The 14,406-nt window shown below is 43.4% G+C and overlaps 1 protein-coding gene across 2 annotated transcripts; it reads left to right on the forward strand.

The window, feature by feature from the left end:
* Nucleotides 1–145: 145 nt before the first annotated feature.
* Nucleotides 146–14,064, forward strand: f5 (coagulation factor V). Of its 2 annotated transcripts, XM_067516704.1 has the most exons (25): nucleotides 150–355; nucleotides 785–867; nucleotides 1,382–1,504; nucleotides 1,975–2,187; nucleotides 2,280–2,441; nucleotides 2,842–3,063; nucleotides 3,134–3,299; nucleotides 3,612–3,792; nucleotides 4,563–4,659; nucleotides 4,749–4,954; nucleotides 5,511–5,658; nucleotides 5,794–6,006; nucleotides 6,142–8,452; nucleotides 8,530–8,698; nucleotides 9,219–9,455; nucleotides 9,599–9,815; nucleotides 9,925–10,104; nucleotides 10,245–10,361; nucleotides 10,463–10,534; nucleotides 10,660–10,745; nucleotides 10,833–10,988; nucleotides 11,068–11,212; nucleotides 12,103–12,254; nucleotides 12,349–12,531; nucleotides 12,610–14,064. In XM_067516704.1, exons 1-25 carry the CDS (start codon nucleotides 195–197, stop codon nucleotides 12,754–12,756), a joined length of 6,147 nt encoding a protein of 2,048 aa, XP_067372805.1. In that variant the 5' UTR covers nucleotides 150–194; the 3' UTR covers nucleotides 12,757–14,064. The 2 variants fall into 2 exon arrangements, with proteins under 2 accessions (XP_067372806.1, XP_067372805.1); XM_067516705.1 differs by lacking the exons at nucleotides 12,103–12,254; nucleotides 12,349–12,531; nucleotides 12,610–14,064 and adding an exon at nucleotides 12,008–12,039 and having other exon boundaries at nucleotides 146–355.
* The last annotated feature ends 342 nt before the right edge of the window (nucleotides 14,065–14,406 follow it).

Here is a 14,406-nt window from a genome sequence, read left to right on the forward strand (position 1 = left end):
GACTCACATCAAAACACATGAGGTTTCAATTACAAGAGAGGAAAAGAAGCAGAGACACAGTTCATTGCCCTGGGACACAATGTTGAAACGCACACAAGCGTGTGTGTTTGTGTGCGCGCGTGTGTCAGTGACAGATAAAGTGCAGAGCAGACCTCTCTGTCAGATCACAACTTCCTCACTCACAGATCCCAGCAATGAGGCTCTGTGCCTGCGCTGGAGCTCGGCCTCTCCTGCCCGTCCTGGTTCTTCTAGCTGTCCTTCACGTCAAAGCAGACCCAGGTCAACCCAGGGAGAGACGCTACTACGTCGCTGCTGTCGAGATAGACTGGAAATACTCGGACAATGCAACACTCGGGTAGGAGAACGGTTGGAGGATTTCTGATCATAAATCACAGGGGTCTGACGTGCGACAGGTGTTACAAACTAATAATGAGCTTCTTTGTTATATTTCATGATTCTTGGATTTTAGTTCGTGTTTTTGTCCTATTGGTTTGTATTTATTGAATTCTCCACGTTTTGATTCAGTGCTGCTGAAGGTTTTTGTACCTTGGGGGAAAATAGTCAATTGCAAATCTCTGTGTTTCTTATCGCGATTAGTATCAATGTCGTAATGACACACACGCACATACAAACACACACACACACACACACACACATTTCAGGTCACACACATTAAAGTTGCAACATACACAAACATATGCGGCTTCACATCTTGTTAATGTTCGCTGCCTTGTGTGGGATGTGTGCGCTGAATCCTGTTTCTTGTTTTTCCACCACTCCTCAGGTTTGGTCCCACCTATAAGAAAGTGGTCTTTCGGGAGTATGAGAAAGACTTCAAACAGCCTAAGACTCATCCTTCTTGGTTAGGTAAAAGCTGTGTGTAGTTTACAGGAGCACGCAGAAAGCGGCTGGATTTAATTACTTATTACGCAAGTTTGCCTGTCTCCAAATTCACTGTTCACCCATTTGTCTTCATGAGTAGAGAAAGTTGAGACATTGACATAGATGCAGCTGTGAATTCTCTTCATCTGTTACATGTTAAGATGTGCTGTATAGTATTTTTACATAAAATACGGAATAAAAAGGTGATAAATTAATAAAAACCTGGCGCAGAGTCATAACAAGAGATGCAAGTTCCTGTGCTATAGTCTTCACAGCCCAGCCAAGTTGAACGTGATTAGGACATGTGGCTGTCCCCAACCTTTATCAAAACACGTCCAGATGAGACACTCACACAATCTGCTTCATTAAGCTGAGCCACTCTGGTTCAGTCAGCAGCTGATTTACAACAAGAAAAACACAGTGAGGCAGAGGGTCAGGACTGGTTCTGGTGAGTCCAAACCTTGCAGTGGCTTTCACATGCATCTCTTTCTCTCCAAAGGCCTGGTGGGACCCACGCTGAGGGCCGAGGAGGGGGAGACGCTTGTCGTGACGTTCAGGAACATGGCGAAGGGACCATACAGCATCCACCCACACGGAGTGGCTTACGGGAAACAGTCGGAGGGTGGGTGCCTGTGAACCCAGCTGCAGGAGAATCTGACAGCTGAGATGATACGGGGCTGTCGTGGGTGCTCATGATGTGACTCATTCTAATAATTGCACAAGATTAGTCAACTCAGCAAACAACTTTGTTTGTCTTTGTTTAAAATATTAACCAGGACAGGCAGATTATCAAAGCAGATGGTACAGAAGTCCAGCAGGAAGCACTGCTAAGTCTAAGGAAATCACAGAACAGGACATTAGTGGCTTTCTGACTTTAGGAAATGGAGATTAAATCCTCTTTAAAGGATAATAATTAACGTAATGTAAATAATTAACCTAAAAGTCAGACTGCAGAGAGCCTAGAGTAAAAACACTTGATTAAGTCCTCATTATTTGGGAATGTCAGTTTGCAGTTTTAGTTAATTATCTCCTCAGACCCCTGCATGGTTATGGAATTTAATTATCAGGAAGCCATTTCCTTCTTCTCTGCAGGGGCCAACTACTTTGACAACACTTCGCAGAAGGAGAAAGAGGATGACGTCGTGCTGCCCAACTGTGAACATGTTTATTACTGGGAGGTGACGTCAGACGTTGCTCCGCAGCCACACGACCCCACCTGCCTCACCTACACCTACATCTCCCACCAAAATGTTGTCGAGGACTACAACTCAGGCCTCGTTGGAACTTTGCTCATCTGCAAACCTGGTAAAATCTGCCCGGGTTCAGTTTGTTGCTTCAGCAGAAAGCGTGGAATAGGAATTCTGGATATTCTGGTGTGTTGCTCTCTCTGTTTACAGGCAGTCTAGACGAGTCGGGGAAGCAGATTGGCGCCCACCACGAGTACGTTTTCCTCTTTGGGGTTTTTGACGAGAAAGCCAGCAAGTACAAATCAACCGCCCAAGCCTCAGACGAGCAAGTCAAATACACCATCAATGGATACACAAAGGGATCGCTGCCTGGTTAGTCGCTCGGTTTGGTAAACAGTCAAAAAGCCAATCAGAGGAGATTTTTTAACTTGATATGGACGTTTGATGAGTAATTATATTTACCCACATGCTGCACAAAAGTGGAACTTTGAGTTTCATTCACATTTCACATTTGAGAGGGAAGTATTCTAATTATCTGTCAGTTACAGAACATGTACATTATCTGGTGGATTACTACAAAGTAAAATACCTGCTGAACAGTGTTGTAGCACTAATTGGATCTTTATGACTTCCTTACTTTTACTTTGAAACCCTGGGTGCTTACTCAGATCATTGCTTCTATGTGCAGATGTGTCTTAACTGTGCAGTTTGTATAAAAACTTAATACCTTAATACAATAATTCAAAGATGCCGTTTCCTCCTTCCTGTCCAGATGTCAGCATCTGTGCTCACGCCCCTGTGAACCTGCACCTGCTGGGCATGAGCTCCGAGCCGGAGCTGTTCTCGGTGCACATGAACGGGCAGGTGCTGCGGCAGACCGGGCACAAAGTCTCTTCGGTGGGGCTGATCAGTGGCTCCTCCACCACGGCGAGCATGGTGGCTCTCTACACGGGCCGCTGGATGCTCTCCTCACGCACCGTCAAGCACGTAGAAGGTAAGCATCATTAATGGAGAGCAAAATCCATCCTCCCTGTAACTTCACTTTTAACTTTCGGTTGCTCCAGCTGGCATGCATGGGTTCGTGAACGTCGAGAAGTGTGACGGCTTCGAAGCCCCCCGGCGAAGGATGACTATTGAGCAAAAAAGACAAAGCAGGGAGTGGAAATACTACATAGCTGCAGAGGAAATTGTCTGGGACTATGCACCTGAAATACCTAAGCACATTGACCAGTGAGTGAGCAGCATTTTATTCAGTTTTACAGGCGACCAATCAGACGTTCAAGGCAAATTGGTGAATTAACCAAACATATACCCGTAGGTGTGAATATGATTGTAAATGGTTGTCTGTCTGTCTGTCTGTCTGTCTGTCTGTCTGTGTGTGGCCTTGACGTAGGCTGGTCATGTGTCCAGGTGACAGCTACGATAGCTACTGACATTTAGTACCATGAAATTGTAAAGCGTTTTTTTCCATCATACTAAATGGCGCCAGTGTTTTCAGTGTTTGTTCATGGAAATGAAAAAGGCCGTCGTCTTTCTTTGCAGGGACTTCAAGGACCAGTACCTGAAACAGTCGTCAACACGCATAGGTCAGAGGTACAAAAAGGCCGTGTACGTTTTGTACACGAATGAGTCGTTCACCGTAGAGAAGGAGAACAAGCAGAGGAAAGACGAGCTTGGGATCTTGGGTCCAGTGATCAGAGCACAAATCAGGGACGTCATCACGGTGAGGTCACCTTGGAAACGAAACATACATTTGACAAAATTAGAATTCAAAGTGCTTCACTTAATTCTGGCATCTTTAGTCACAGATTCCTGATCTGAAATAATGAAACATTGAGAGTGGATTGTCATTAAGTCATTAAGCACTTTGTACTTTGCTTGATAAGTGCTTTATAAATAAAGCTATTAAAATTATCAAAAGCTATTATTATTATTATTATTATTATAACAAACAAATCCATATTTGCTGCAGACTTATGATCCACTACCCCAATAATCAGCTATAATTTGCAGTGGGTGATGAATAATAATTAATTTATTTAATAAAAATTATGATCTTCTATAGATCTCAACTGATTTCTGGTCATAGATTTGAGCTACTGACCGTATATGATTTGCAAATCAATAAATATTAAAGTGCAACTTCTCTGATTTTAAACTTGCTTCTTATGGTTCTAGTTTGAGAAACATATGTAAATAAATGGTCTTAAACATCCCTCTGCTGTCTTGGGATAGTTATCTGATCATCTGAAATAAAAAAAAAACTCCTCCAGATGATGTCATGTGGAATAGTATTTCAGCATGGAGACATTTATTATGTTCATATGCATGTACCCTCCAAAGTTTAACCACAGGATGCATGTTGAAGACTTTAGAGTCTGAGGAATATATTAAACCTCATAATCAGTTGTATTTCAAATCACTGACTACAGCCTGAGTCCAGAACCACACGTCACTTTAACACTTTCATTACTATTTAATGTCCTTTTACAGATTGTTTTTAAGAACAAGGCCTCCAGACCCTACAGTATCTATCCACACGGACTGACCATTGAGAAGTCACAAGAAGGATTCAACTACCCAGAAGGAGGTCCAGACTCTGTCCTCATTATTAAAAAGATGAAACCTTTGGGTTTGGTGAACTGAAATAAAAAGAGCCTTTCTCAATCTGCCTGCCAGGTAACCAGTCTTACGGAGTTCAGCCAGGTGAGACACACACCTATGTGTGGAGAGTGGTTGAAGAGGACGAGCCTTTGGAGGCCGACTCCCGGTGTTTGACCCGAATGTACCACAGTGCAGTGGACGCGCCTCGTGATATCACCTCAGGACTGATAGGACCAATGCTCATCTGCAAGAGTCAGTCCCTCAATGTCAGGAATGTGCAGGTAAAAACACGTTCGGTTTCAGAGCCACTGTTTTGACGTTGTCCATCCATGTTCGTCCCCATATAGAGAAGCCTTAAGAGAATTTCCAAAAATTTGACAAAAACACCCAAAAGAACTCAAGGAGAAAGTGGTTATTTTGTTGTTAGAGGTTGAAAGTCAAGTTCACTCTGTGACCTCACTTAGAGAGAATTCCATCACATCACATCGTTAAACTTTCCACTCATAGATAAACTGATTAGACAATTAGTCCGGACACACGTGCATTTAAACAGCAGCTCAACTGGTTGCGATATTTCTAGTGTAATGATTACATTTACAAATTGTTTTTGGCAATGAAAAATGTCATTTTAATGCTCAATATCTTCATAATCCATAATAAGGGGAAAAATAGGGCTAAAAAGACAATAAAATAAAAGGTAACCAGCTTTACAGAGACAATATTACGCCACTAAACATGTCACTTTTATTGGACTAGTCTGACTCAAAATTCAAAAATTTAAAATGCCTAAACTTATATGAGACTATTGGAAATGGATGAATGTGCTTTGTTGTGCAGCTGAAAGCAGACAAGGAGCAGCACGCCGGGTTTGCTGTGTTTGATGAAAACAAGAGCTGGTACCTGGATTACAACATTCGCCAGTACAGTGATCAATCCAAAGTCAACAAGGCAGACCCGGACTTTTATAAGTCCAATGTCATGCACAGTAGGTTTTACCACTATCCAACTGAAACTAATGCAATTTCACTCCACAAAACTCTCAAATCTCCATGCAAAGATATAATCACGTGTTTTGAAGCTGCCTGTGAGATGACTCCTATTTGTGTACATAAACTTCCAGCGATCAACGGTTATGTGTTTGAGAGCAACGAGCGTTTGGGCTTCTGCAATGGTGAGGTTGTGACGTGGCATGTTTCCAGCATTGGAGCTCAGGACTACGTCCAGACTGCTACGTTCTACGGCCATTCGTTTGAGCTGAATGATCGTCAGGAGGACTTCCTCAACCTCTACCCCATGACTGGAGAAACCATCACTATGAACATGGACAACATTGGTCAGTCAGAATCTGCAGGAAATGAAAACTCTGTACACAAAACTGTGTCAAATCAAGCCCAAGTGTATAGATACTACTGATTAAACCTTTTGCAATTATTCTTTCATGAAAACTTGTGTCCCCCGCTCAATCCAGGTGTTTGGCTTCTGGCTTCCCTGAACTCCCATGAGACAACCAAAGGGATGCGTTTGATGTTTCAGGACGTCGAGTGCTACCGTGACTACCAGTATGACTACGGTGACCATGATGATGAATCACCGCAAGAAGAATTTCGTACGTGGCAGCCTCCGAAGTTTGACGTGAAGAAGGAGGAGGAGAAGATGAACAAATCTGTCATAGAAAAGCCTACAGAGACAGATATTTACACTGAAATGTTTGCAAAAGAACTAGGTCTAAGGTCACTGAACAAAAGCTTTACAGCATCAGATGTGGAAATGCTGGACTTGTCTTACATAAATTATGACGCTATGCCTGAAGATACAAACATCAAGTCTAATTCCAATATGACAAAGAGGAACAACACCTCGGCTCTGAACTCGATTACAATAAACGAGACATTAATTTCAGATTTAAAGATGGTTGGTGGAGGAAATCTGACAGCGGTTAGTTCTCTGAACCAAAGCATTAGTGAGAACACAACAGATACACAAACTAATAGCGTTAAAACAACTTTTAATGCTTATTCTGTGAGCAAAAGAGAGAACGAGACAATATTTTCCAATTGGACAGAGGTCAGTAGCGGAAACGTGATGGTGGCTAGTTCGCTGAACGAAAGCTTAAGTGCAAATACAACGCAGAGACAGAACACAAGTGCTGAATCCATTTTTAAACCAGAAAACAAAGGTATATTTGAAAGGTTATTGGATTTATTATTTTCAAACTGGAAAGAGGCTGATGGAGGAAAGCTAAACACGGTTCATTCACTGGACCACAGCAGCAGTGGGAACACATCACAGATGCATAATAAGAGCGCTGACACACTTTTCAACAACTTGGCTCCATCTGAAACTGTAAATACTTCTGTTATATTACTAAAGAACAACAGTATAATTACAAAGGTTAGTGCTTCTGAGGTAGACAATTGTGTAAAGTCTGAAACGAAGAACACAGCAGTAAAAAATGCTGTGGCGTTATCAGGGGGTGAGAAAGATGGAAATGTACTTTCCAGCAAAAACAACCAGTTGTCTTTGGGCTCCACCCTTGTGGAGGACACTGAGCAACGACTCACTAGAGGGGATGTGTTCTTTTACCCTGGGCCACTGGACAATTCCAGCACCGTCAGTGTCCAGAGTGCATCAGAGGGCAATGTGTCTGTCCCAGCTCTGCTGGAAGTAAAGGAAGAGGACAAGGCAGCAACTAAACATGACAATGTGTTAGAAAATCCAGTAAACTGTTCATCGGCAATCCCGGCAACTGATGTTGAAGAGATTACCATCGTCAGCGTAGAAACACACAACTTGACCATCTCTGAGTTGGAGATGACAAACATCAAAACCAGTGACAGTGACTCTTTAGAGTTGAATTACACGACAAATTCCTCTGAGACATCAGGCCTTAAAAATATAACAGTTAATGTCCTTGAAAATTTGTCTTTACACAATGTCACAGTAGATTTAGACAGATCAATTTCATCAGAGATTAGTTTGGAGAGTGGGGAGAATGTGACACTTACTGGCAAATTCAACCACACATCACCTGTGGAAAGCTTCTTAAATGGGACTACAGCTTCAAGTAACATCTCCAGCACTGCAGGAGGAAATGACACCTCTGAGGAGCTAAGTCTCCCAGACAGAGAAGAAGTGTTTATCTACTTTAAAGAAAAGGATACACAAGGTATTAAAACAACCTCTGTCAAAACGCAAGACCAGAACTGGACTTACGATGGGACTTACCAAGTGGTGCCTATGGATATTCCTGACGACATGATTAAATATTTTGATAACAAGACCCCTGAAGCAGCACCAGCCCCAAAAAAGACCAAGACGGTGACTCTCCGAAAGAGGCCCGAGAAGGGCCAAGGCATGAAAACCAAGAGGAAGAAAGAGTACAAGCCTCAGGTCAGGAGTGGTTTACTGTTTTCGCCTCGTGGATTCAACCCAGGCATGACCCCGCGTGGTTCACGACCCAATGAACCAAAAGCTGTCTTTGATGATGAAGAACTCATTAATGAACCTGTGGTCATCGGCATACCGCGACCTGACTTCAGTGACTATGAACTTTATGTTCCTGGGGAAGAACCAGATCATCTAGGGGTGGATGAGCATGACGTGAAAGGAGATGAATATGAGTTTGTGACCTACAAAGACCCCTACAACGATCACAACGACATCAAAAATCTTAATCAGGATGAGGCCACCAAATACTACGTGAAAAACATACCGAATGTGAAAATGTATTTCATCGCAGCAGAGGAGGTTGAGTGGGACTATGGTGGCTACGGACAGAGGTGAGCTCAGAGTCTACTCACATTTAACACATTTATACACCTGCAAAGCTACAATTTTGTCCTGTTATTGGTCACAGGAGGCATGAAAAGTCGCAAGCCAACAGCCATGAGACCACGTTCACTAAAGTGGTTTTCAGGGGTTATATAGACAGTAGCTTCACTACGCCGGACATCCGTGGAGAGATAGATGAGCATCTAGGCATCCTGGGACCTATGATCAAGGCCGAGGTTGGACAAAGCATTCTGGTAAGACTTCCAGCCTTTCACATTTTTGGCAAAGTTATTAGACGATTTGGATCTAAATGACTTTCTAGCCAGGTCATAATGAAGAGGACTCACAGAGCTTGTATAGCTGTACTCTAAATAGGAGGTTACACAGGAGCCAAGCACAAAGCTGGTCAGTCTCTGTCCAAAGAAACCCTGCAAAGCTTGTAATGATACAGGCCTTTAACCGTGCTAGTGTAGAAATAAAACTGCTGATTGGAGGCCAGCTGGATTCCTCCGGTTCCAGTTTTTGTGCTAAGCTAAGAGCTGGTTACAATAGCTTTGGGTTTGGGGCAATTAGTGTGATTGATAAGAGACATGGAAGAAAATGTACATTTTTTACAATATTAATTGCCATTAATATCCATCAGAGATTCCAAGACAAAGTGTAAATAATTCCAAACTCTGCCACAATGAATCACTTTATTGTAATGGTTCAGTTTATGGAAATGAAGTAGAAACGTGTTTCCGTTCAAGCCATAACAACCACCCCACCCTGCAGGTTGTGTTCAGGAACAACGCCAACCGTCCGTACTCCCTACATCCAAATGGGGTTTCCTATACCAAACAGACAGAGGGTCTGTCCTATGAGGATGGTTCCAAGTACTGGTACCAATATGACAATGAGGTTCGACCCAATACAACCTTCACATATCTATGGAAGGTCCCATCGGCGGTTGGGCCATCACCCGGAGAGTCCAACTGTCGAACTTGGGCCTACTATTCAGGTGTTAATCCTGTGAGTATTTTGTAGGTAACCATTAAGTAAATTATGCCAAGAGTGTACGTTAAGATGAAAGTAGGTGGGATGTAATGAAATAAATGTTTATGTTCACTTTTTTACAAGCCAATAATAAAACCAGCGTCTGCTGTGTCTCTTAGGAAAGAGACATCCACTCTGGTTTGATTGGTCCTTTGCTGGTGTGTCGAAAGGGCAGCCTGAACGGGAACGAATCCAGTCCGAGGGACTTCACGCTGCTATTTATGACCTTTGATGAGTCCCAGAGCTGGTACTATGAGAAGAACCGCGAAACGATTCAGAGGAAAACCCAAAGGAGAATTATTTACCCCGAAGCCAAGGAGAAGTTTAAGTTTCACTGTAATGCATTATGTACCTTCAGCTGGTCTGTTTTTTAGTCCAATCAAAACAGAAAATCAAAAGCAGCTGCTCAGAACTGTTGATAAGCATGTATTTGTGTTCTTTCCAGCCATCAATGGCATTATATACAACCTAAAGGGCCTCAGAATGTACACCAACCAGCTCGTGTGCTGGCACCTGATCAACTTGGGTTCTCACAAAGACTTTCAGAGCGTCCACTTCCACGGACAAACGTTCCTTCACAAGAAGACCACCAGCTACAGACAGGCTGTCTACCCACTACTGCCTGGTTAGCACCACAATGTTTCTTTGGGTCACTTGTTTTTCCCCGAATAAAAGTATTGCTCAGCAGTTTTTGGAGGGGCAATACCTGCAGTACATAGAGAATACTACATCTACTGCCTTTATGATATCAGCGTGACTTTGCAGGGAGCTTTGCTACTTTGGAGATGTATCCATCCAAGCCTGGCCTGTGGCAGCTGGAGACAGAAGTTGGTTTCAACCAGCAGAAGGGCATGCAGACCCTCTTCCTGATTCTAGATAATGGTACAAACTTTTGAAAAACCCCTCTGCAGCATTTAGCAAATGAGTGTCTACCTGCACTCACATACAGTACTGCTGTGTTGTGCTTGTCTGTCTCCTCTCAGACTGCTATCGTCCACTGGGAATAGAATCGGGTGCCGTGAAAGACGAACAGATCACAGCAAATGAGGCTAGAGGTAGCTGATCCCCATTTTCGTATCTGTGTTTGACGCACTGCACCACAAACACAATGACATGAAACTGCCGCCGTAAAGCTCTGTAGGCAAATATGTGACTAGAAGAACTATTTTCATGTTTGAAGGATCCTGGGGGGCCCATCTTGCCAGACTGAACAACAAGGGTAAATACAATGCATGGAGCACAGATGTGAACAACAGCTGGATTCAGGTTTGTGTAATAGGTCTAACGACGGTATATTAGCACTTGTGGACTTGCTTCCTGTGTGAATACAATCTTCTACCTGTGGACTACCAGGTGGACTTTCAGCGACCGGTCGTGATCAGCCAGGTGGCCACGCAGGGAGCCATGCAGGTATTCTATTCCCAGTTTGTGGTCCAGTACGCCATCTCTTACAGCACCGACCGCCGCAACTGGATCTTCTACAAGGGCGACAGCAGGGACCTTAGGAAGGTGGGCTGACATTTAGTCTGTTCAGTTTACAAACAGCCCAAGAGGAGTGTGTCTTCACCTCTACTTCCCCTATTACCAGGTGTTCCCGGGGAACCAGGAAGCCTATGAGACAAAGATGAACACCTTCTTTCCTCCGATGGTTGGACGGTTCATCAGGCTTCATCCCATCAACTGGTACAACAAGGCCACACTTCGCATGGAGTTCTACGGCTGTGAGGTGGACGGTAAGACGTTTGGAAAGCTTTCATGTTTATTCTATCTTGACATCACAACAGCTATTTCCCACCTACAGTATCGTTGTTTCTGTGGATTTCTCCATTTCTTCTAGTCAGCAAAACATTAAACGTGGTGTCATAATCCTCTCTGGAGCATCATGGCCGGTGTTTATGACACAGTCTGGTTACACTGTTCACTAACAACATAACTTTTCTCTTTATTTGTCAAGTGTCGTTTCGGTAAAGGTTGTATTTTACCAGTTCTGCAAAAATGCTTCATATTGGGTAGAAATTGATCTATAGCCTGTGGTGCATCTGCCTTTCTGGCATCTGTGTTACTATATATAAAGACATTATGGCACAGAAATGTGAGTTTAACAGAAAAAAACGGAAAACACGAAGAAAACTTTCGCAGTGCACACTGGTTTAATGTGCGAGGACTTGACACTCTGCCACACTCAGAAACTAACAACACAAATAAAATAACTAAGCTCTGTCAGGTGAAAGGCAGCTTGTTGGAGATCTGCAGCTCAGGGCCAGCTCTAGTTTTTCTGGGGCCTTGGGCGAATTTCTGCTGGGGCCCCCAACCAAAGAACAGGGCACAGTATTAGCAGTGTGAATAAAAGCTACACTATGATGTCATCCAGTGCATCTAAGGGTTGCAACAGTTGACAGTCATATGTGTTTTTCCTCCTTGCCACCTAATGCTAGATGTCAAATTTAGCTTCTTGATGACCAGCTCAGCAATTACAAATTATTAGGTACAGCAGCTAACAATTAGGTGTTAAAACTGTTCATACACAGAGAGCACAGCCACATAATTGGCAAATATTACCGCGTGGCCTCTGCAGCAGCTGGTTGGCTTCAACCTAAACAGACTAGCCGATGTCCTTCCTTAGGCTGCTCGGTGCCTCTGGGAATGGAGAGCGGACTGATAGAAGACCATCGCATCACCGCAAGCTCCACGGCCTACAGCTGGTATGGCGGCCCCTGGAAAGCCTCCTTCGCACGCCTCAACAAACAGGGCACCATCAACGCATGGCAGGCTAAGGTACTAATCCAGACAACTGACGTGAGATGTCAAAGTAATGATCAGAATAATGATGTCCAACACACAAAGGCTCAGTGTAGTTTCCCCTTCACAGTATAACGACATGGAACCGTGGCTTCAGGTGGAGCTGCCCCGAGTTAAAAAGATCACAGGTGTCATAACGCAGGGAGCCAAGGCCTTGGGGAAAGAGATGTATGTCAAGAGCTACAGCCTGCAGCACAGCGACAACGGGGTACAGTGGTTCCCGTACAAAGAAGATGAGAACATCCCATTCAAGGTGAGCGACAGTCCCATCGCACGGAAACATTTTCTTTAGAGAAGTGATTCTGATCAGTGTCTCTTTCGTCAAATCCAGACGTTTCCCGGCAACACAAATAACAGTGACCACGTCAAGAACTACATCTACCCTCCTATTTTCTCCCGCTTCATCCGAATCATCCCCAGGACCTGGATGACCTCCATCACCATGAGAATAGAACTACTGGGCTGTGACTTTGAGTGAAGGCCGCAGACACTTCCACACATACTGTAATGTACTAAACCTGAGACGCAAGCACTTGCAAACACTTATTAAACTGGTCATGTGGCTCCTGAACTCAACTGCTACACAAAGTGGGACTGCGGGGAAACGTCTCTTCCTCCTTATAATGGATATAGATTCTTATGTATTTAAATGGCCCATTTATCGACGTACATTGTAGTTTAGATTTAGGTTAACACTGCAGAATGTGCTTGTCTTTAAAATAAACATTAATTAAATGAATAAATATACAAAGTGTATTCAGTGTCAGATAATTCAGAGTCATCTCAGCCCCTTTTTTATGTGTATTTGTCCAACTAGCCACATTCACGAGCTCATGATGGTGTTTTACTCATTTAAAATGAATAGAAATGAATGTAAATATGTAAGTAGAGCCTGTGTAATTTATTTTTTAATAAATACAAGCACCATTCTTATTTTTCAGTTTACAGCTAAGTCCTTTGGTTTCCCACGTATGAGTACGTGAGCACAGCAATGTTCTCGTGGTATCTTAAAGGTGTCAGTCCTAGCACCTCTGCGGAGGCCGCGGCCTGTAGCACCTACAGGCGTCCAGAGCGGACAAAGCCGTGCAGCTGCAAACACATGGGCTGTTTGTCCATTTGCTGCTCGCGTCAAACTAAGCACTGGAGGTGTGATGGTGTCAGCATGTCTGTGCTTCCTGCTGCTGGTCTGTGAGGGGAAATTCACTCACGCAGAGCTTTAGTGGACAACTGGGCCTGAAAACCTGCAGATCTGACTAGCAGGACCATGTTTAGACTCAGATTGACTTGTTTTGCTGGGAAACCTTCTTGCTGCAGATGTCAGAGCTGAGAAGAAGTTCAGTGCCCTGTGTGTGGACATCTTGACAAGAGATTATCAAGCTGGGGTCGTTCTGTTTTACAGCAGAAAACTTCCAGGTCACCACTTGTTTCAGATGTGTCCACCAGATCACACCTGCTGATACAGACTGTGATACACTGAAAACCACTGAAACAAGCAGGTTCGTTTTTGTCAACAGCTGTTTTCTACTAAATATTTAACAAAGGGGAAGAAAAAAACCTTCTCTCCACGTGTGATTCTAGAATATCAGATGCAGTAGTTTTGACTTGTGTCCACCAGGTGTCTCCATACACCTTCACTGACATTAAGATCTAAAGTACAGTACTTGAATACTTTCCATTTCCTCACCTTTTCTGTAGATATTGCACTTGTTACTTTACTACATTTATTTGCAGCTTTATTCCTTTTGTTGGTACATTTTTATTTTAGGAATAAAGATTTATTAATGAACCACTAAGTCCTGATGTTTTCTTCTGGGCTTGGCAGCTGTCAGCTCCACCTTTGCCTGCTGCAGGCTCATAGGTAATTTTACCTTTGTGAGCTGCAGCTGCTGACATCAGCGTGTCGGTGCGCGTGAACGGGTTTGATACGTTCACACCATTTAGCATAAACCTCACAGCATCATTACTGGAGAACGGCAAACTGGGGGCGAAGGAAAAAACTGGGACAAATCCTCGTCTAATTCCTAAGCTGAATGTTTTTTTTTTTTTTTTGCTGTAGCACACGTGTTTATAAACTAATAAAATGTTAATAAATTCTTCATTTTGTTGGGACTGTTGCTGGTTTTTGGGT

The sequence above is a fragment of the Channa argus genome, chromosome 9 (genome assembly GCF_033026475.1).
Source record: "Channa argus isolate prfri chromosome 9, Channa argus male v1.0, whole genome shotgun sequence".
In the NCBI taxonomy this organism is placed as follows: Eukaryota; Metazoa; Chordata; class Actinopteri; order Anabantiformes; family Channidae; genus Channa; species Channa argus.

What these genes read in the sequence shown, in the direction of transcription:
- f5 (XM_067516704.1), top strand. Translation starts at nt 195, where the DNA reads ATGAGGCTCTGTGCCTGCGCTGGAGCTCGGCCTCTCCTGCCCGTCCTG. An exon ending in GGAGAAGTTTAAGTTTCACT is followed by an intron (nt 9,816 to 9,924) that starts GTAATGCATTAT and finishes TGTTCTTTCCAG; the next exon opens with CCATCAATGGCATTATATAC. An exon ending in TCAACGCATGGCAGGCTAAG is followed by an intron (nt 12,255 to 12,348) that starts GTACTAATCCAG and finishes TCCCCTTCACAG; the next exon opens with TATAACGACATGGAACCGTG.